General features: G+C 40.6%; 1 protein-coding gene across 1 annotated transcript; it reads right to left on the minus strand.

Moving 5' to 3' along the window:
• Positions 1–11,393: 11,393 nt before the first annotated feature.
• Positions 11,394–12,407, minus strand: NEUROD6 (neuronal differentiation 6; the record flags this gene model as incomplete). Its single annotated transcript, XM_079538024.1, has 1 exon — positions 11,394–12,407. The coding sequence occupies one exon, from the start codon at positions 12,405–12,407 to the stop codon at positions 11,394–11,396; it is 1,014 nt and encodes a 337-aa protein (XP_079394150.1).
• Between the last annotated feature and the right edge of the window lie 8,621 nt (positions 12,408–21,028).

Raw genomic sequence — 21,028 nt, forward strand, 5'->3', positions numbered from 1 at the left:
TTAGGCACTTGAGCAAGTTACCATAGCCTAATGAGTTTCTGTGCAGCAGCTGAGCTGATGCAAATATAGGCTAGCAAGCACTAATTTAAACTATTTTTGCTGAGGCTCAGCTGATGTATGGCAACCATTAAGCCAAGGTAACTCAGTCATGTCTGAAATGTGATTTGAAGAATCTGGGTTCAGCTCAGTTCAGGAGATAGGTCATCAGGCTTCTGCTCTCTTCATGACTTCTTTGGGCAATCCCTTCATCTTGGATTTATCACATATATAGCAGCAGCAATGCTGCCAACTCACAACTGTGGAGTGCTTTGGAGTAGGAGGGAGGGGAGGAAGGGAAGACAGGAAGAGAAAATAAAAGAATGCTTTAAGAGCAGGGTGTTTCTATTCGCTGCTGGGTAGAAGAGTGGAGTATATTGAACTTGGCCTGAAATTAATATGAAGCTTTCCTTCTTGTCCTCATTAGTACCTGAGCAAATCCAATGTGTTCTAAGGGTTTTTGATGGTATAAATGAGGGCAGCACTTTGCCACAGGTACCTAGCCTTCTGTTGGTGAACACACATAATCTCAACAGAGATGTATCACAATTCCTGATAAATGCTAAGGGAAGAGCTGAAGAATCAGGAAAAGTGCTTGCTTTCTTTTCATTTTTGGTTTATCAATTATTCATTTTTTGAGTGTTTTGAAAACCATCATGTACTCCTACCTTTCCCAGGAAAAGTCTACAGTTAGCACCTAATACTGTCTCTTTTTTAATATATTTTTTTATTTTTATCTTTTTTAATCATTTACTGTTGAGAGGTAAACCTCCCCCTTGTTTGAAATGAAGATGTTCCCCTGTGGAAGGAATTTTATTTTATCTTTGTGTGGTGATCATAACATGTGGCACTCCTGACAGCCATTCTGCTCAGAGCTGAAAAACACCAAGCATTTCCTTTAATACTGCTAATAAACATTAGTGTGGATTTTTTTCTCCATAAAGTGGCACTCTTAAAATTGTGCCAGTTCTCCAAATGACAGATTCTTTTAGAGGCAAAAGGCAAATATCAGTGTTTACTTGCTACCATAAGTATTTCCAAACAATTTAAGAAGCACGAAGTCTTAAAATATTTATGTATGCATATCAGTTACAGTTCTTTGCTACCATTTATTGGGCAGAACGACAAAATACATGCATCAGAGTTATGATTGCTGTGATAATTACTTGAGGGAATCACACTGTAATGAAAATTAAAAATAAAACTATGGTTTCATGTACAGTGATTAAATATTTGTGGAATGATTTATGCTAGTGTCATGAAGGTGGCTCGTGTTTCAAAATATTTGATCTAGAAAATGAATATCTTGCTGCAAAAGTGGCCGTCTTTGTATTTTTTTGCAATAAGATCATCAAGAGTTACAAAGGGTAGTGGCTCTTGTGTACTTGTAATCAATTTCCTGTCTTTCTTTTCTTGTTACAAAAGGCCTTTCAGACAAAAAACTTGCAGGTCGTTGCAAAAATCATCTGTTATTGCTCCTGTGTTCATATACAATAGCTGATAATGTGGAACACAGAGCAAGAGTCAAAGATTGTGGTTTGAGGGTCCTGCCTCATAATCAGAGGCAGCCTCTGCCTAGTTATTCATCAGACTAAAGATTTCAGCAGAGCTGTGCTAACCCCCTCAGCTACTGCTTCTGGGCTGGCAGTAGCAGCTGTCTCTTACCATTATGCCCCGAGGAAGCAGTGGCATTTGCCAGCAACTCCCTTTGTGTCTAACTCATTTCCTATATTCTCTTCTTTCATTTGCATAGTCAACTGGTCCTTATGCCTGAAGAAAATCAGGAGAGCATCTGAGGAATAAGTTGTTAGAAATGAAGTTTTTAAGCATCACACCAGGAGGAGCGTGCACAAACCTCATTATATTCCCAACAGGTCTGCCAACTCACGAGAACATAACACACCAGAGAGGCTCTGTGCTAACAGTTGACAGGACTAAAATAAAGAAGGCAGCTTCCTCCCCACGTCTCAGGAAATCATTGTGTAAACTTGGTAAAGTATTTCTGTAAGCTTGCTTTCCTTCATGATGCCCTTCTCACGGACATACCTTTGTTGATGTCAGAAGTGCTAGAAAGAGTGAGACTTAAGTTATAACAGGCTGCCTGCTTCCATTGTTCTTTCCTCCATCTGTCTCCTTTCTTTCACAGTAATTTAGCCTGAGGTTGTCCCAGAAGCATCAATTAGAAATTAGTTTAAAAAAAAAAAAAAACCGAACCCCTAGAATAGGTTAGATCAGAGACTTGTTTCACTGAGCCTCTTCCGAATCAGGGCTTCAGCACTGGTAGTGCTTTGATCTCTGGTGTTTTTCCCATCTGTGGTTAGCTGGGCTGCAGTGACGTGCTGATGCTTTTGCCACCCAGGAGAGATATGACAAAGGTATTTTCCAGGTAAGGGGCTGTGTTTACATCAGCCACTCTGAAGAACCAATGCTAAATGATGCCTTAGTGGTCTTTCTGATAAATAGGAGTTGTTAAATTCCCCTTTCTAATTCTTTTGGGACCAGTGTATATTTGATGAATTTGGCCTCCTAGAAATGGATGGTATTTATGCCAGTGTTAGGTAGTTTTGGTAGTTGAAGGCTGTTACTTGATATATAGAGGGCTCATGATGTGAAAAGCTCATTTTCAGACCAGCTTTATGCCCTCTTGTTCTGAGCATGGATATAAATGGAGTTTTCCTTGGTGTGATTCCCAGCTATAAACAGGGCCCAAGAACAGATGATCAGAGCTGTACCAAGCCAGCTGCTGACTTATCAAACAAGTGGCAAGGGTTCAGTCACAAGAGCTGTTAAGGAAAAACAGATAATTTTGTGCCTATGATTGTGGCTTTAATCAGTCTTGACCCGATGCTGACCACCATACTGCAGCAAGTGCCAATAGCCTGTCTGAAGTAACAGGAAAAAGACATTTGGAATCTCCAATACCATTATTAGCAAAACTGGTCAGAATGCTGCCAACAAAGCAATTGATTTGTTTTGTGGTTTTTTTTTTTTTTTTTTTTTTTTTTGCTTTGAAATATCTTGCTTTGGTTATGAAGAAGGTTTCATCAGATTGAGTTTTTTGGAGAGGAGGGAAGAACAGAATGAGTGTTGCAGTGAACTGAGTGGGCTTGCAGACTAGTGGCTAGAGCTGTGGCATGGGATCCTGGTGTTTGTAGCCTTGTTATTTGAAAAGAGCACAGTTTACTACTTCTGCTCTCAGTCAGGAAATTCTGCAATTAGACTTGAATGTGGATACATGTATCCACTGCAATCACTCTTCAGCAGACTTTGTTAGGCAACGAAGAACATGGTGCTACTAGAGTTTGGTGTGATCTTGCTGATAGAGGAAGTTAAGAAAGATATGACAAGATTCCTTCAGACTTGATGAGGTTCTCCAACAGGAAAACTCAAAATGCAGTGTATGTGCAATGTACTGCCTTCCTCTAGTTTGCCTTCAAACTAATCACAGTGTACACACAACTCTCTATTTCAAGACGTCGCTAACAGTAGAGATGTCACTATCAAAATTTAAGCTGTATTGGCTGTTTTTAGGCTCTGTAGTCAATGCTGATATTTTGTCACCCAGTTGCAGTGATTTGGTGCAGGTAAGGTTTTTGAACCTCTTCTGAAAGATGGTCAGTGATTTTTCAAAACTGTGTTCATCAGGAGGCTGATTTAGTAAAGGCAGACTGAATTTGGACCACACACTTTCAAACACTGATTATATCCATGAATGTATGTAGACATTTCTCTGTCATAGGTAGGATGTGGGAATGTCAAACCTTTCTAATGGTTTTGGACATGGGTGGCTTCGAAACCATGTAGAACAGCCTTTTTTCATCACTAAGCACTAGCTGACTTCAGTTGCCCACAGACTATTCTGCAAATGAGTATCTGTAGTGACCAGGGATCCTAAAATTAAAGCCATATGGAAACTTACTGTGCATATTAAATTGCATGCAGCAGTGTTAACAGCATTTTGATTTGTTGCTGCAAGTAATAAATGAATTATATTAATTTTGTAGCTGAAAGCTAATTTCTCCAGAATTACTTTTTAATAACCAGCATCATGTTCACTAGTAAGATTTAAATACATTTAGGAACAAATCTGAGGATTTTTTTATTTGTAAAAATATTAATGCTAGATTATCATCTGAAGACCAAATTTATTTAATAATTCTCTAGGCACTTCAAGGTAAAATATCACATGGCAATTGATCAATCTGCAGACAAGATTACCTATACACAATGTGGATATTGGTTAAATCACAGGAAAAATGGGTAAACTAAGAAAATGTGATGTGCACCATATTGTATGTTGTCACTTTCACAGGTATCGGACTATAGAAGAGAAGGGACAAGTACAAAATGGATCTTGGATTAATTCCCCTTGTGTGCATTCTTTGCTTGCCAGTATCTGGTTCTTTTTGGAAAAGAAATTGATTCCCAGGCATCTCGGGAAGAAGTGCTTGTAAGAATTAAAGGATGATGGGTGTGTGCATGTTTGACATCTAGGATTGCCAGAAATATCTGTGGTTCTGTACAAGATATCTTCTCTTATGCCTTGGCCCACGAATAAAATCCTAAATATACTAATTACAGTGTGGCTAGAGCAATTTTTTTTTTTTGCCCAGAACAGTGCTGAATTTGAAGGGAGAACAAATCCTGTTACAGTGATAGGAAAGAGAATTTAGGGAGTATGACCACACTGTAAGTAAGGTGCTGTGCTCAGGCAACTTGTATTGTCAGTCTGTCATAGAGGCCACTAGGCACAGCCTAATTGAACCACTGAAGAGCTTTTCCATAAGGCTGTGCCTGCGGTAGAAGCCATTACTCATGGTGGAGTCACCATCTTACAGAATGCACTGACATCTGCATGAGTACCTGAGGGTATGGGGAACCCGTGATTGAGTAAGATGTGGATGTATTGTGCAGCGACACATCTCCTCTAGGGCATCTTTTGCAGGCTCAGCTGTTGCAAAGTGCCTGTTAATCCAGCATGAAGGCTGAAGAAACTGTTGTAGGGTAGGTGACCTGCTGTGTAAAGCAACTACATCGTTCAAAATAGAGCTGTGGCTGGAACACACTTGCCATCCAGGCAGAGCACCAAGGCATCCCAGCTCATATTTGATATACCTATCTCTTAGAAAGTAGTTCTGAGAATTTGCCGTGACCACAAAGTTGCTTTACTCTTTTCTAGGAAGCCAAGTACCTACACCAAGTGCCATGGTGCATTCTGCCTTAATTTACTCTGTTCACTGGGAAATATCTGGGCATCCTCCTGTTAGCGTTTATTTGCATTCTTTGTCACTTTTTATGCTGTGGCTGTGCTACTGTGGCTACAATATTTATCATTCTTATTTCTGGGTTCAGCTGTTTTAAGCCTCTCAAAAAGATAATGTGAAATGAGATGTGGGGGCATGGTTATTATTTTAGCTGAGTTTCAGCATGTTGTTGTTGAAGGAGAAAAACTTAGTGTCTAGAAAGAGGAAGGATATATGAAATTCAAGAGTGGACGGAATATGAAGTTTGTACAGTTGGGAGTTTGGATCTATGGATTGAAAGTCTGTGTAGTTGAACACCTGGGGAGTGGTGGCTAGGCATATTGATTTGCTATTCATTCACTGTCATGCTCTTTTTGGCACCCAAATTTGTCCAGTTACATGCATTCAGTGAAGTGTTTTCTTCACTTTCTGATGAGACTCTGATGAAGCAGAAACTGCTTTCTGGTGTGTGCAGGTATGTCTCTGATGTACTGATGGCTGTGAACTGATCTAAAATGCCTACTATATCTACTGTGAGGAATACGTTTACTTTTCTGAAGTGATGTCCATTATCAAGACAAAAATACCAAGCACAAGAATAGCCTTCTTCTTAATCCAGAGAATAAGTGCTTTGCATGTGACTGGCGTGAGCTATCCCTCAGAATTTAGGGATGGAATGTCAACTAAATAATAAATTCAGAGGCTCACTTCTGCTGTCCTCAGAGTCCAAACAATGTTTTTCTTTCCTACATGAACTTCTAGTTCAAAGGGCAAATAGGGCACTTGCATTCATGCAGGCTTCCCCCTGCATTCTGAAGAAGATTCTGCCACAGCTTCTTTGTCTGCAAGCTGTCTGCCCAACAGAAATGTCATTTCAGTTGCATCTAAGTGTTATGCAGTTGCTTTTGTGGATGTAAATAAATAACACAGTGGCTAAAGATAGGTTTATCTTCCCATGTTCCAAAGGAGTTCAGTAGATACCAAACTCCAAACCACAAGAGCAGACTGAGTACTCTAGTTCTGTCTTTCATAAGTATAGAATTCATACTAAAATCTGATTTAGCTTGGATCTCCTAGCTGTATGAGGGCCTCCAATTCAGTTGGTGATCATCATTTTCATTTCGCAAACAGAATATCCAGGAATCCTAGGATTTATAACCTTTTATGTGCAGGTATTCATTTAGACCAAGAAATTTCATCAGTTTGAAAAATCTCACTTTAGATACTAATCAATTTCAATCCAGAAAAGAATAAAATAGCCTGATTACTAACATCCCACAGAAATGAGGTAAAAGACCCAGAACATCAGAACTAGGACAATGTTCACTAGTGGAGGTGGGAGGTCTATGCTGAATATGCTGGGAAAACAGATCATAAAGGCTGCTTTTCTGTTCCGAATATACAGATATATATTATCCTTCTTGACTAGTTCAATATTTCAGCTAAAGCTAGAATATGCCTTGTTTCCATATGGCGCATACATACGTGGTGTCCTAGAATTAAATAGTGCAAATAGCACAGAGATAAATGTGAAATCCCGAGGAGCCAGTGACAAAGGAAAGCGGCCAAGAGAAAAGAACATTTTGGGGAGAAGGGGGAGAAAACCTCTTTACAGCTCAGAATCTTTGGAACTGATGCCAGTGCAAAGCAAGTTGCAGGTCATTTTTAAATCCACCTCTCATGCATTAAAAAAAAAGATGATAATCCATATCTCTCTTCCCTATGAATCTGGCTTTCCTTTCCCTTTTGCTCGCTCATTCTTGCACATCCTCTGGGGCAAGAGGAAAGGCTCTGCAGGAAAATAGGCCATCCTCTTGGCATAGCGTGAAAGAATTGAGTGGGGCAGCTTGCTCAGCTCGCATGGTGCAGGGGAGAGGGCTTGGGAGCACGATTCTGCGTGGCAGCCCCACGTATGGCAGTTAGATTTGTATCAGCGAGGCACGGCAGGTCTGCCCTTGAGATTCTCTTGTGGCGTGGTGCCAGCTGTTCGCCACACTGATCTGTTTCTCTCCAGAGCAAAATCACAACCTGCTGCCGCGGTTCAGCTCTGGGTCAGACCCACGGCCAGGTTTATAGGGGATTTGCTGTTGTTTCTTTGTTGGTTTGGGGTTGGTTTGCTTTTTGTTTGTTATTTTTATATATTTCTTTTTTGGAAGTTTGAAATCGTATAAGGAGAATTGCCTTCCTGACAATTCAGCCCAAAGCATTACCATCACTGCTACACGTACCTAAAAAAGCAGCAGGATTTTGGTATCTTGAATAAACCTGCTTGACCTTGACTATGGATCGGAAATTATAACTATAGGCTTGAGTTTGGCTCGATTCACAATCTGAGAAACAAAACCACACAGCTCCTTTTAATTTAGGCAAGTGTTATTTGCTTCTGCAAGAAAAGATTCTGCCATGTGGTTCACCAGGATTTCATTCATCTTTATTGATGGCATTTCACTTAATTTGCTGCCATTTGAGAGCCCTACAGGCAAAGGGGAGAAGAAAAGAGGGAAGTAGGGGTAAAAATAGGAGAGGGAGTTGCTAGAAAAACCTGCCACCACTTTTGTATCCATGCATTTTAAAAATCTCTGTGCAAATAGCTATGAAGTGAAAGAACACAGATGATCCCAAAGGGAGCACAGCCAGGATGTGTCCTAAAATGAGTGTGTTCGTAAGGCAGAGGAGATTTTAAAATCTCATCCAAGGTCTGGCAAAATGATGTTGTCCTTCCCTCTCTGCTTGGCGCTGTGCTGGGTCTTGTAGGGATACAGAGCTGGAGCAGCTGGTTAAATTTAACTCCTATAATATTTGAAGAATTAGTCCAGAGGTACAGCCTGGCACTACCCTAGCCTGAGATTGCTGATTAGCCCAGTGCTGCAGAGGAAAGGGTACAAACCCCAAGGTATGCTGCTGTGCCTCTCATCTCTGCCTTTGACAGAGATGCCTGAAGTCCTGGAGCCGTATTTTTGTTTCTGGTGTTTTTATTAGTGAAAGAAGTATATGTATATATATTTTTTTCACTCTGCTCAGACTTAGGATGTCTTTTTATGGATGTTTAATCTGAACCAGTACGACCAGTAGTAAATAATATATTTCTGATACCATAACAACATATAATGCTTTTTAAAAATCTAACCCAAATGTCACTCGGGGAGAAAATATATGGCATGTAAATGTGTAACAAAATCATGAAAGAAATGGCTTTTTTTTCTGTTGGATTTGAGCTTCCCACCTTAACATTTGTCAGAAGGTTTCATTCCACACTAAGGGACGAGGATGAATAGAAACTTCTGACCGAATTTTTCTGGAGCAGTCACTGGTTTACATATCCCTGTCTTCAAAGAGGGGAAGGTAGTTAAGAGGAGAACAAGGCAGGCAGAAATGAACAGCTTTGTTTTACTGTATGAATGAAACCCTATAATGTGCAGGCAGGGTAAAGAAACCCACTGGCTTTTATTCCTGTAGGTTTAAAGCACTCTTGGCTTTCTTCGTGCTTGAATTTGGTCTTTAAAACAAGGCAACTTCAAAGGCTTTTATAAATTTCTTCAGAGCCCTTATATTCTGCAGTGAGCCAGCTAAGGCACACAGAAATATCTGTTGTGTTTGTGACAGGGATGGTATGTGAGAGAACCTGCCTTCCAGGGAATTCCCTATCTTGGTATCTCTAAATAATCCATACCCTCCCAGACAGGGAATGTCTTTTTTCTTTTTTCTTTTTTTTTTTTTTTTTTTTTTTTTAAATGCAAACTCAATATTTTTCTATGACTTGCTCCATTATTTATTCTGGACTGGCTTTTCAATTTGCAATGCCCTGAGCAAGTGTGGTGCCTGCCTTGAGCTACCAGAGGGGGAATCTGGCTGTGAATTGCTTCCCCATCTGTCATGGACTGAGCGAGGAAGATCCAGACTGGCAGGGAGGGGGTATTTTTCCTCCCCCTTCCTCTTGGTTCTGCTGCCAGCAGGGAAAACTGGAAGTGGCCCATGAGTTATGAAGTTAACATAGGGCCACAGAGCTGGAGACCCCCAGATTGCAGAGCTCAAAGTGCTTGCACCCCCCTTGGTTGCCTGCTAAATGCATCCTGACATGCATCTCCTTCCCTCAGTGCAAAACTTTACAGCTGCCTCCTCGCTTTTCCTGCTGCCCATGTGGATGCACTATGCTCCAGCCCAGCACCATAGCCCTAAGGTGCCAAAGTTATGGCCTGCTGTAGCAGGGCTTGAGATGCAGCCTGCTGTTTGGCAGGAGGACATATCCCCTTCCTCCCCCATGTTTTACCCTACTCTCTTTCCCCAAGCCTCTCTCCTACTCAGTGCAAAGAGACCAGGGATATTTTTGACCCAACACTCATACCCATCACCAGATAAAGAACTGCTGCTTAGTTCTTCCCAGCCCTGGCACTAAATGATGGGATAATCCTGAGCCAATCTCATGAACCACGGCTCAAAACTATGCTTCCAGAAGGCCTGTTTGGGGCTTGACATATCTAGAAAAGATGATGGCTGAGCAAAACTGCATGTCCAGTTTTTCTCCTGCATGAGCACATTCAGACCACGATCCAAGTGTTGGAACTTTGGGTCTGGTCTCTTGAGAAGAGAGAGACTCCAGATGGCTGTTGTCCTAAAGGAGAAGCAATGTGTGACAAGGCACATGTGAAATTAGACAAGTTATAACGTCCCCTCTTTGTCAAGCTGTCTCTCGAATGAGGGTCTGAGGTTCTTGTGATGCAAACATGTTGAGGCCCCAGCTGTGATGCAACCCAGGGTCTCTAACTTGAAAGTGGAACTTACACTTTTCAAGTATTTTTAAAGAGGGATTCTCTACTCTGTCACAGTGTAGCATTTCGGTACTTTTTGCTCTTTGTTAACAAAGGCTGAGTTTGGCTGTGTTCAGGGCAGCCTGTGACCTGCGTGTGCACTCAGAGCCTTGCCCATATGAAATGGAGAATCTGTGTTTCGTTGAGATATAAAGTTACCTTCTTCCCCTAATCTGTGTTTCATTTAACACACGGCATACAGCTGTGCTATTTTGGGTCTGGTTTGCTGTGTGGCTGATGTAAAGTAGAGCGAAGTTTGCCTTGATAAATCATGATTTCCATCTCCAGGCTCAAGCGTGGTAGGGGAGCAGGGCAGGAAAGCTGTATAGACAAGACCAAAGGCAACTGTATACTGTGAAATAATAAGTATCAGGCAAAATACAGCATCACAGCTAATAGATGTATTTTAAAAGTGGAAACATCTATGTTTAATTGCATTTAAAATACGTAGTGAGAAACCACAGTTATACATTGTTATAACAAACCTTTACATCTGAAGTCAGAATAATACAAAAAAGTGCTGATTATATATGGTCAAAATAACTGAGGCAAAATTTCAACAACATCTTCTAAAATATTAGCATGTGGCCCCTGCCAACAGCACTCTAAAGGCCAGGTTGAATAATTTCAGTGACAGTCATTGCTTTTTTTTTTTTTTGTTATCTTACCCAAAAACAACCACCAGAAAATCTGTTTTGTTTTTTTTTTTTGTATGTATTTTTTTGCATAGCTTTCAATATTGCTGCTCTCTCACCTCTGCATATTGCAAGCCCATCTCAGTTCTGAGAATTTCTTTAAAGTTCTGAATATTTTTAAACCCTTCAAATACATAATATATAATTTCTACCAATTATAAATACATCATTTTTATTCATCTGATTTCAATAACATGCATTTGTATAATTACTGTACAATCAAAATAGACACTGACTTTACACAGTGTGTATGCTTTTATTTCGGCGGTGCTGTTCAGACACACTGCTCAACAAATCAAGCAAGTAGGGGGGTAAGAAAAAAAGGAAGGAGGAAATAAGCTCTGGGAAGAAACATAATTTCACAGTGTTTACAGACCAAAAAAAACCAAACAAACAAACAAAAAAAAAAAAAAAAAAACAAAAAAAAAAAGGAAAAATGCTTATTGGAAAAGGGATTTATTAATACATAGAAAATCCCCACAATAGTTGAAACACACTTTAGAAACTAGTAAACACGTTAAATAGAGTTGTGCCAATTACGCAGTGCCCAAGCATCTGCTCGCTCTTAATTAGATGGGGAGGTGAATGACCACTGTTTATTTTCATTTTCCTCATTAATTATGAAAAACTGCATTTAATTCATCTTGCATGGTGAGAGACTGGCTGCGCAGATGTAAGTCGTAAGGGAAGTGGCTCTCTGTAGGCAACCTGAACATCGAGCTCTGCCCAAGGGGACCCCTGGGTGGCACTGCACAGTAATGCATGCCGTAATTGTAATTTTTGCCATAGTCCAAGCTTTCTTCTTGCTTCAGGGAAAATATCCCATTATAGTTAATTGGGGGAGGACTTAAGGGACCTTCAAACTGTGGGCTGGCACACTCGGGGGAAGTACTCTCGTAGAAGGACTCATATGCACTGCAGTAGTTGTAGGGTTTCATGGACTTGGAGTTGTCGAGAGTCCCGTGCCCTGGGGGGGTGCCAAGCTCAGGGCTGTGGTAGGGGGGGTAGAAAGTAGAGTAAGGCGAGCGGGCATGGTGGGCACCTTCACCTGCCTGGCCCATCAGGAAGCTTCGGGCATTCAGCTGCAGGCATCCCGCCACCAAGTTTGTCGTTGGCTGGGACAGACCCTTGCACAAGTTCTGGACAAAGGTGAGCAGGTCAGGTCTCTTGCCGATTCGCAGAATTTCGGAAAGAGCCCAAATGTAGTTCTTGGCTAGTCTCAACGTTTCGATTTTTGACAGTTTTTGTGTTTTAGAATAGCAAGGGACCACTTTCCTTAAATTGTCCAGAGCGTCGTTAAGGCCGTGCATCCGGTTCCTCTCACGCGCGTTGGCTTCTTGTCGCCTGAATTTGATCCTTTCCATCCTGATCTTGCTTGTCTTTTTTTTCCGAAGGCCTCTTCTCCTGGGCAAGCCGTTCTCATCCTCCTCCTCCCTCTCTTCCTCTTCCTCCTCTTTCTCTGTATCTTCTCCAGGAGACCTTTTAATATTCTTCCCTCGGAGTATGATCTGCTTCGAAAAGCTTTCCGGGTTCTTTATTTGCTTCTGGTCATCGCTTTCTCTGGAAAACTTTCTGCACATCTGGGATTCTGGCATTACAACAGACTCATCAAACGGTAGTGTTAGCATGGTTCTATAATCTTAAGTTACCTGAAAGAGGGCCAGCACAATATTTAAATATTTCCATTTACAAAGTTTGCCGAATTACACACCCGTTCTCATGCACCTTGCATTTGTCTGTATGTGCTCTGTACATACAGGAGTGCGTGTGTATAAATGAACAATCTATGTTTTTTTCTCGTAACGTATCAATTGCAAATGCTTGCTTATTAAAAATCAAGTGCTGTCCAGAATTTTAAAATCACTTGAAAAGCTCAGGATCTCACAACTAAAAAGCCACGTCTCCTACAGTTAATATAGAGTACACCAATATTTAAAACGTATGATTAGCTCCCTGCTCATTTGTCTTATTTTTAAACAAGCCCTTTAAACCCTCACCACCATGGAACTCAAAGAAATGCAAAACATGATAAAGCAACACATAAATTTCATTACTACAAATTCCCCTGGGTGAAAAAAAAAAAAAAAAGAGCGAGTGCAGTCCTAAAACTGAGAAGTACCACATCTTTATTACACTAAACGTCTCAGGATCACTTTTTGACTTAGATTTCCGAGTTTTTGTCCCTCCACATTTCCCTCTTTCTGAATCAAGATATTAAACTCTCGCAAGTTAGACCGGGTGAAAAAAATATATATTAATGGAACTCCCCCCAAATTTCTCAACTAGTAACATTAAAAAAAAAAAGTATTTTTTATTTCTAATAATTTCTATGAAAATTGCACATTGCATATTTCACTACAAGACAAAAATCAGGAAGGATCAAACCCTGAACGTATTCAGGTTAGAGTTAGGAAATAAAATCTCCCTACCTTTTTTTTTTTTTTTTTTTCTTTTTCCCAGCAAAAATTCTAAATCTTATTTTGCATTTACCTTGAATGAACTTATCTGCTCATTTTCTTTTCTTTTTCTTTTTTAGTTTAGTCTTTTTGTCTTTTTCCTCCTGCCCCGCCAATTAGAGAGGGAAATATTTCCCTGCACGCTGTAGCAGTGTTTATGTTCAGTGAGGCTCAGGCGTCTCCCCAGCCCCTGGCTGACAGCAGCGGGCTCTGGGCTCTGGCTGCAGTCGTGCACGTGTGCTCGCAACCCAAGCTGAGACAGGGAAATAATTCCCCCCCTTCTGATTATTTCTGCTTTTGTTTTCAGTTTGGGAGCCGTAAATGCTTGGACACACTGTCCTCCAAGAGACAAAACGAATGCACGGACTTTTAAATAGAATAAAACTAAACAAAAACCCCAGTAAAAGATTAAGTCCAGCAGTATTGTCTACACACTTGCAACATTACATAACACCAACAAAAGTAAGCAATTGCATCAGAAGAATAAAATGTTAGCAGGAGTTATCAGACAGTTAATAGCATACATAAAATACAAGACAATGATACTGTATCTTTAAACACTTGCATGCACACCCAACACCAACTGAAATATATCTTTATTTGCATTACCTTAGCTTTTTATTTCATTCAACAATCAGTTTTCATTTTTTGCCTTCCAAATCTTTTCAGTCTGAGTGTCGCATCGTCTCCTGGAGCCTAGATCTGTGTATATCTGCACTATCTCATTGATCTCTAAAAAGTGACATTGATGCCAACTGCCAGAGCTGGTACCCATGCCATCTGCTAGTGACGTCACGGGGCAGAGAAAACCACGTGAGCCTTTCTCCTGGGACCTTCATTCTGCACTGATCATCTGGCATCCCTCTAAGTGGGTACCAGCATTCATGTATCAACACAGAAGGTTAGACTGATAGAAAAAAAAAAAATCTGCGCCAGCGTTGCACATACAGTAGGTGCTTTTCCACTGGAGCTGCTTCTTTCTAGCAGTCTAGCTGCACGGATAGACGTGCCAACATTTGGTGCTATCCCTGCCTACAGGTACGGCTGCCCTGTAGTTGTTAATGTGGCATTGTTTATACAAAAAGTGCTGTCTTGTACTGATCTGATCCCTCTGGTGCACCTGGTACCCAGGAAAAAAAATAAAGGGGGGGGGGGGGAAAGGAAGGAATCAGGATGTAATATTGGTGCTATGGCAGAGTCACAGAAAGTGATGCTATTACAAGCGAATTTGGGGCGTGAGTTTTTTTTGTTGTGTTTTTTTTTGTTTTGTTTTGCTGTTTTAATGTCCATTCTTTCTTTTTTTTCCCTCATTTTCTTTCTTTCTTTTTCTCTTTCTTATTTCTGTCTTTCTTTCTTTCTTTCCGCCTTTCTTTCTGTTTATTTGCTTATTCATGTCTTTGCCATTGAAGTACACTGTGTTGCCCCAGAATGCAGGCTAATAGCGGCAAATCCCCCACTGCCTCTAAGAAATCATGACTTTCATCATTTTTTTGACCTTCCCCCACCACCCCCCCCTCCAAAAAAAAAAAAAAAAAGAAGCAACAGAGGATGACTGGACACACGACGCCAAGGTTTCAGAAGTGTTGCTTTTTCTAGTGACGTGTGTTCGCCTGCAACTGCAGCAATTCATTCCTTGCACCCACCCTGGTGTGGGTGAGGATTCAGGGTGCTTGCAGTGTCTCCCCGTGATCTTAAGCCCCAGGGCTGGGCTTTGGGAGCATCCTCCCTCCTCATCTCTGCATCCATGTGCCCGTTTGCGGCTCTGTCCTCGTGCCCTTTTCTCCCTCCGCCGCCTCCTCACCTCCCATTCCGGCTCCCTTAACTCTTTTGTCTGTTCCCTTGGACAAGAAGCTGTTAACCGGAGCTGACAGAGCCACTCGACTCAGCCCAGCCATGCAGCCGATGGCAAACTCCACTTTGATTTGGGTTTTATTGTTGCATTTTATTTCCTTAGGTGTGCTGTGCTGCACAGAGGCGATGTCAAGCGAGTTGCAGGGGGGGGGATAGCATGTCATCTTTCTGAAAGTTTGCTTTTATTACCATGTCTCGCTGCTTTGTAGCGACTAAGTAATCTCTATTTTAAAAAGTGAGAGCCTGAGTATGCTTTTAGTATTAAAATAATCCCTGGCAGAGCTGCTATTGTTATAGGTCTGTGTCAGCGTTTCCGTTATAAATCCTGTTTCTGAAGGGTTTATAACTCATCTGCTTTAATTCACGTTGGGCCCAAGCTTGGCGTTAATGTTCTCGGTCCTGATCCAATTATTTTGTTTTCACAAAGTTTCATTTAAATCTGGGCATTTTTTTTAACGCAGGAAAAAAAAAGAAAAAGGAAAAAGAAAAAGAAAAAAAAAAGGGAATATTCAGCAGAATAAGGTGTGCTGAATACATCCATGTATACGTGCTCAATAATTTTAGGGACCTGCACTACAAAAAAAAACATCCCTCCTCCAAACTTTGTGTTTGTGTATGTGCACTTACTTATTTTTAGCAGAAGCCAGGACTATCAGATCATTCACTTTCTACAGAGCTCAGACCTCTTTTTAAAGATTATTTTTATTTTTTATGTGCTTTTAATTTTTAAATGTATTTAAAGTGAGGAAGATTCTAAAACTTCAGTGGCACCTGTTCAAAAGGAGTAAGGGCAGTAGTACATTCATTTCATTTTATCCTACATACTGCAATCTGTGTTACAGAGTGGGTAGAATGCTGTTATTCTCAATAGGAATTTATGTATTAAGATTTACATTGTGCAAGGTCCTAAGGGTTGTCAACCTTCTCAAGGATTTTGCATATTCAGAGTATTGTACAATGCACAGTAATCTAAATATGCAAAGTCCTGAGGATCTGAACCTTGTTTCAATGCATACTAAAAATATTAGAACAAATTGAAGGAAAGGTTGACATTGTAGTGCCTCTGTGCTGAGGGAAGAGCTGTAGAAATTTACAGCAATCTCCAAAAAATACTTTTATAAAAAAAATCTTCTCCATGTTCTTTTTTAACCACTCAATTTCTATTTTAAAATCCATTTTTGAATGGTTAATACTGCTACCAAAAAAAAAAAAAATTAGCTTGTGTTGTAGGATTCCCTCTGTAGTAGTAACATTACATTTTTGCAGATTCTTAATCCATCATTTGACCTTTTTAATATTTTCAAATAAATAGCGGAGAAACAAAATAACGGAGATATCAAGGTTTAAAAAGCTTTTACTGTGCATGCATAATAACTTTTCATAAGGATTTTACTACGCGTTTGGTATTATGGATCCATGATATGCAAATGCCTACTGCCGTTAATATGCATTCATAGCAGACCCCATAACTGCTGCTTTGCTGTCTAGTGTGAATGCATGTTAAGAATAATACACAAAACACAGTTAAATGCACTCTGTAGAATGGCTGCACAGCACCAAATATGTTGCTGAACACATACCACAATATTTTTCCTGTGCCTGAGCTGTATGGTTGTGAATTAAAAGTGACTCTCATTTCAAATGCAATGCCACGTCAATACACGAGGCGCAGCATTAACAGAACCGCTGAAATATGATCGAGTTCAAAGGACTGCAGAACCTCCACAGAGCATCAGGGGGACTGACCCAACTGCACTGCAGTCCATGGGAGTCCTCCTAGTAACTTCAATCTGTTATCACCTTACCACCAGGGAATGTCTCTATCATTATTTTTTTTCCCCCTAAAATAAAGAAAAAACATCATGCTTTGCCATCCCATCAGATCTGCCAGTCACACTGTAGCAGGACTGTGTCTGGATTATGCAATTCTAATGGTGTTTGCTCAGGACCAGTTTCTGCTAGGTTTGGTGTGCTGTAGTCCATGCAATTCATTGATACTTGTGAGACCTCATGGGCAGTGGGAGGCTGTTCAGCAGCAGGAGAGTTAACAAAATCTTTTTCTTCCCCCTATCTCCTCTCCTTTCCCATGAAAGCACCGAGAGTGACAACAGCCCTGCACCCCAGCTATGTGAAGTCCCAGTGACATCCTGCAATGAAAAGCTTTCTCTTCCTCACTCTCAGCCTGGAATCCCTTCCAGCACATCCCAGACATCTGGAGAGGACCAGAACTGTCCCTGAGATGATGTATAGGGATATGCCTCCTTCTCCCAGGAGAGATTAATGAAGACACTAATAACAATCCTGGATACAGAGAACTACAGGGGACTGGAGCAACGTGCATCACAATCCAGGGGTGACCCAACCCCACATCCCCAACACAGCGCTGTAGGTTATGGATACCTTTCTGTAGGGCTGTTTCCATCAATTCAGCTAAGCCCTCTCCCACCACCACTAAGATGATATACAGGGATATATGTACTTCTCCCAGAGAGATTAAAGATGACATTAATCAGGACCCCAGATTCAGGGAGCTAACCTACATTTGTCCAAGAGGATTCGGTTCAGTATGAAAACATGATTTTAACCCATCAACTAATTCTGCAGAATGTTATACTTGTGCTTTGCCCTCCTTAAGCCCTCCATAATGAGGATGTACTTCTTGCTCTAATTAGACATCCTTAGTTTTAGATTTTGAACAGGCTGTTAGAGGTAAGTATGGAAGAGTTGTAGAGGGGTTAGTTACTCTATTTCAATAGGAGTTACTTGAATTTAGAATCTGAACACTGTGTCTAATGCTAACTGCTTATGGTTAACTAAAACTGTGTGACCAGAAATTGTTCCAAGATTTCTGAAAGACATGAATAGAATGGATCTGATTTAGATATGACATACATTTAACATAATCCTATTAACTTTGATCTATTCCTAGCTTACACTATTATAAATGAGTAGAGAGAGAATTGAGCCAAATAATTTCAAGATGGAAAATGAAAATTATAAGAATTGAGACAAATGTGGTTAACTTTACTGCATTCCACCTAGCAAAGCAATGGCAGTGTACAGCCTGAAAGCTTCTTGACCAGGTCAAGAGGTGACATGCACCTTGCAGTAGTATGGGATTTAAGATAACTCTCTCCTTGGGGAAAGATGTTCCATTCACCTCAGTCAACTGTGTCACTTTTTCAAACTGCAGAGGGTTAAGGTCAATCCTATTGCTTTGTGGTGTGAGGGGGACCTCTGAGAAACAGATTGATTTTTTGTTTGTTTGTTTTTCATTCATGCTTGGTGGCTGAGGTTGTCACACTTTCTGCTGCTCTACCTTGAGGATGCTGTGAGGTCAGTAAATACAACAGTCTTTTGAGGGTACAGCAGGGACATTTGGCTATAATAAGCAGCCTGATGCTGCCAATCAGTGCTGACTCTTTAGTGGCAATCTCTGTCAAACAGCTAGTTAGCAATGCTGCTTTTTTTCTTCTCTTTCTTCTGCTGCTGCCTGCAGTGACTCACTCTCAAGCTTCTGTGTTTCCATTTTGAGGATGTCTTTGTCCCAGTAAAGCTTGATTTTCAAGACATACCTTGCAGCCAGAACCTCCCAGAAGAGGTGGTGTGGGTGTGCACAGCAACAGAAAAGACCCCCCATAAGAAATGCTTGATTGAAAACCCTATACTCTGTGCTGGTACTGGTGCAAGGCCCATCTTGGAAGCACCAATTCAACTAGAAGAGCAAAAGGGCCTTCCAGAAAGCACACACACTGAGATGAGTAGTTTGATCAGGGACGGCACAGCCTGCTCTAAATGAAATGCAAGATGGTAGGAAATAAAGAAGTTTAATGAACACTGACTTGAGGGAAGCACAAACCAAAACCTTAGAATAATGTGAACTTTTGGTGGACAGTTTGTTCCCAGGAAACGATAGGGTGTTTTGCAAAAGATTCTTGCAAAGTTCTGAGAAACTCTGACATTTGCATTATTTGGAGCAGACCTCTGAAACTCAGCAGGGAGAAAGCCCTCAGGCTATAGAAATGACTTTTCTTTACCCCCGTAAAACTTATACCCAGGTTCAGGCAAGCTGTAAGCTCTTAAGAATCATCATTTCTTTTGTCCTGTGTACACTCCTCAGGCAAATTTTAGCAGCATGCTGAAGTAATAACTGAACACCTTAGGAGAAAAAGACTTTAGAAATAACAATTCCTTTTAAACCTATTTTGAAAGCGTATTACTCAAGTTGAGTAGTGTGGAGTAGCAAATGCCATATCTACCTAGGAAGCCTCAATTCTCTCTAAACGTACAAATATACAGGTAGTTTCTTAACAGCAGGGCTCACTTGAGGTGCTTGTTCTTATGAAACATTTCAAGTGGTGGGAGGATGACTCAGACTCACTGTAATGGGAATATCCTTTTGGTTTTCCTTCTGAATTCATAACCCTTGCTGGATAGGCCTCATTCTGATACCAGATAGTTAAATTTTTCATTCAGAAAGTGGGGAAAGTGTGGGATCAGGCATTTGAAGCTGTCCTAGAACTGTGGCCTGCCTTACATTTCATAGATCCATACTACGCTTTTGACTTCTCGTATTTTCCAACCAGCAAATGCAATGCGACAATGCAAGGATTTGAGGATCTTGCTGGAGATCTTTCCTTATCAAAAAGAAAAGAAATTTGAGATTTTAAAAAAATAAAAATCTAAGCTACTGTCAGGATTTGATGTTTGTCACGATAGCACTCATCTGAAGCTAGGAAATGCTACTTTCCAGAAGGAAAAGGGAGATCTCTTACAACACAGATCTTGTTCTAGTTATTTACAGTGCCCTAAGGAAATGCTAAGAGTATTCAAGAATGTAGCGTCTGTATTATAAATACTGTAGAACTTACTTTTCAAGAGCAGTTAGATGGAGTGCAGCGTCACCAGACGCTTTAATTTTGCTGCCTTTTCCTGTTGGAGAAAACTGAAAAAATCTTCATTGAACTGAAGGCACTGGAAAATGGACAGCAATATACTTTGGAGGATCATGACCTCAAGACATAGAGCAATTATTTCACAACAGAGAGTGTAAGCTGGATCATTTAAGCCATCTTCCCCTAAGAGTACTAGAGACTTGGTGTCAGGATTTGACTGCAAGTAGAAAAGTTGTTGTTATTTTCATATATATAAAACAGTTTTCTGGATTCACTTCCCAAGCTTCTGAGAAAGTGAGAGGCACAGCCAAATTCAGCTCAACTGTAAAGCAATGTTGAATTCAGATTGGGCTGCAATGATTTTTTCCTGATAACAGTTGCCCATTTAATGTTTTAAATACAATTTTTTTCCACAATAATGAATGAGCACTCCTATTACTTCTAGCTGAGAGCTATCTGTAAGTTACTGATGTTTCTTATTTTTATAAAAACCCATTTTAGTGTTTTATTTCTCTCAACAAATTTCTGCTCTGCTACCTGTGCAGATGTTTTTTTATAAGATCTGTGGACATCTTCCAGGAAGTGGCACTAACAATCACAGAATCATAGAATGGTTTGGGCTAGAAGGGACCTTTAAGATCACCTAGTTCCAACACCCCTGCTATAGGCAGGGGGATCTCCCACTAGACCAGGTTGCTTGATACCCCATCCATCCTGGCTTTGAATGCTTCCAGAAGGCATCCACAGCCTGGCTGGACAACCTGTTCCAGTGTTTCACCATCCTCACAGTGCAGAATTTCTTCCTGGTATCTAGTCTAAATCTACCCTCTTCCATTTTAAAACCATTTCCCCTCATTCCGTTGTTATAAAAACTCCCTCCCCAGGCCAAAATCAATGTAAATGTACATTTTTGCCATAAAAAGAGGTGAGGTTATCACAGATGCAAGTACAGGATGAAGTAAACTGTAGTTTCAGTAATTTTCATCTCTTTGCATCTCTTCTGTCTACATAACCTCTGAGGAGCTGTGTAAGCCTTATGGTTTGCCA

Source organism: Tetrao urogallus, assembly GCF_951394365.1.
Source record: "Tetrao urogallus genome assembly, chromosome: 7".
In the NCBI taxonomy this organism is placed as follows: Eukaryota; Metazoa; Chordata; class Aves; order Galliformes; family Phasianidae; genus Tetrao; species Tetrao urogallus.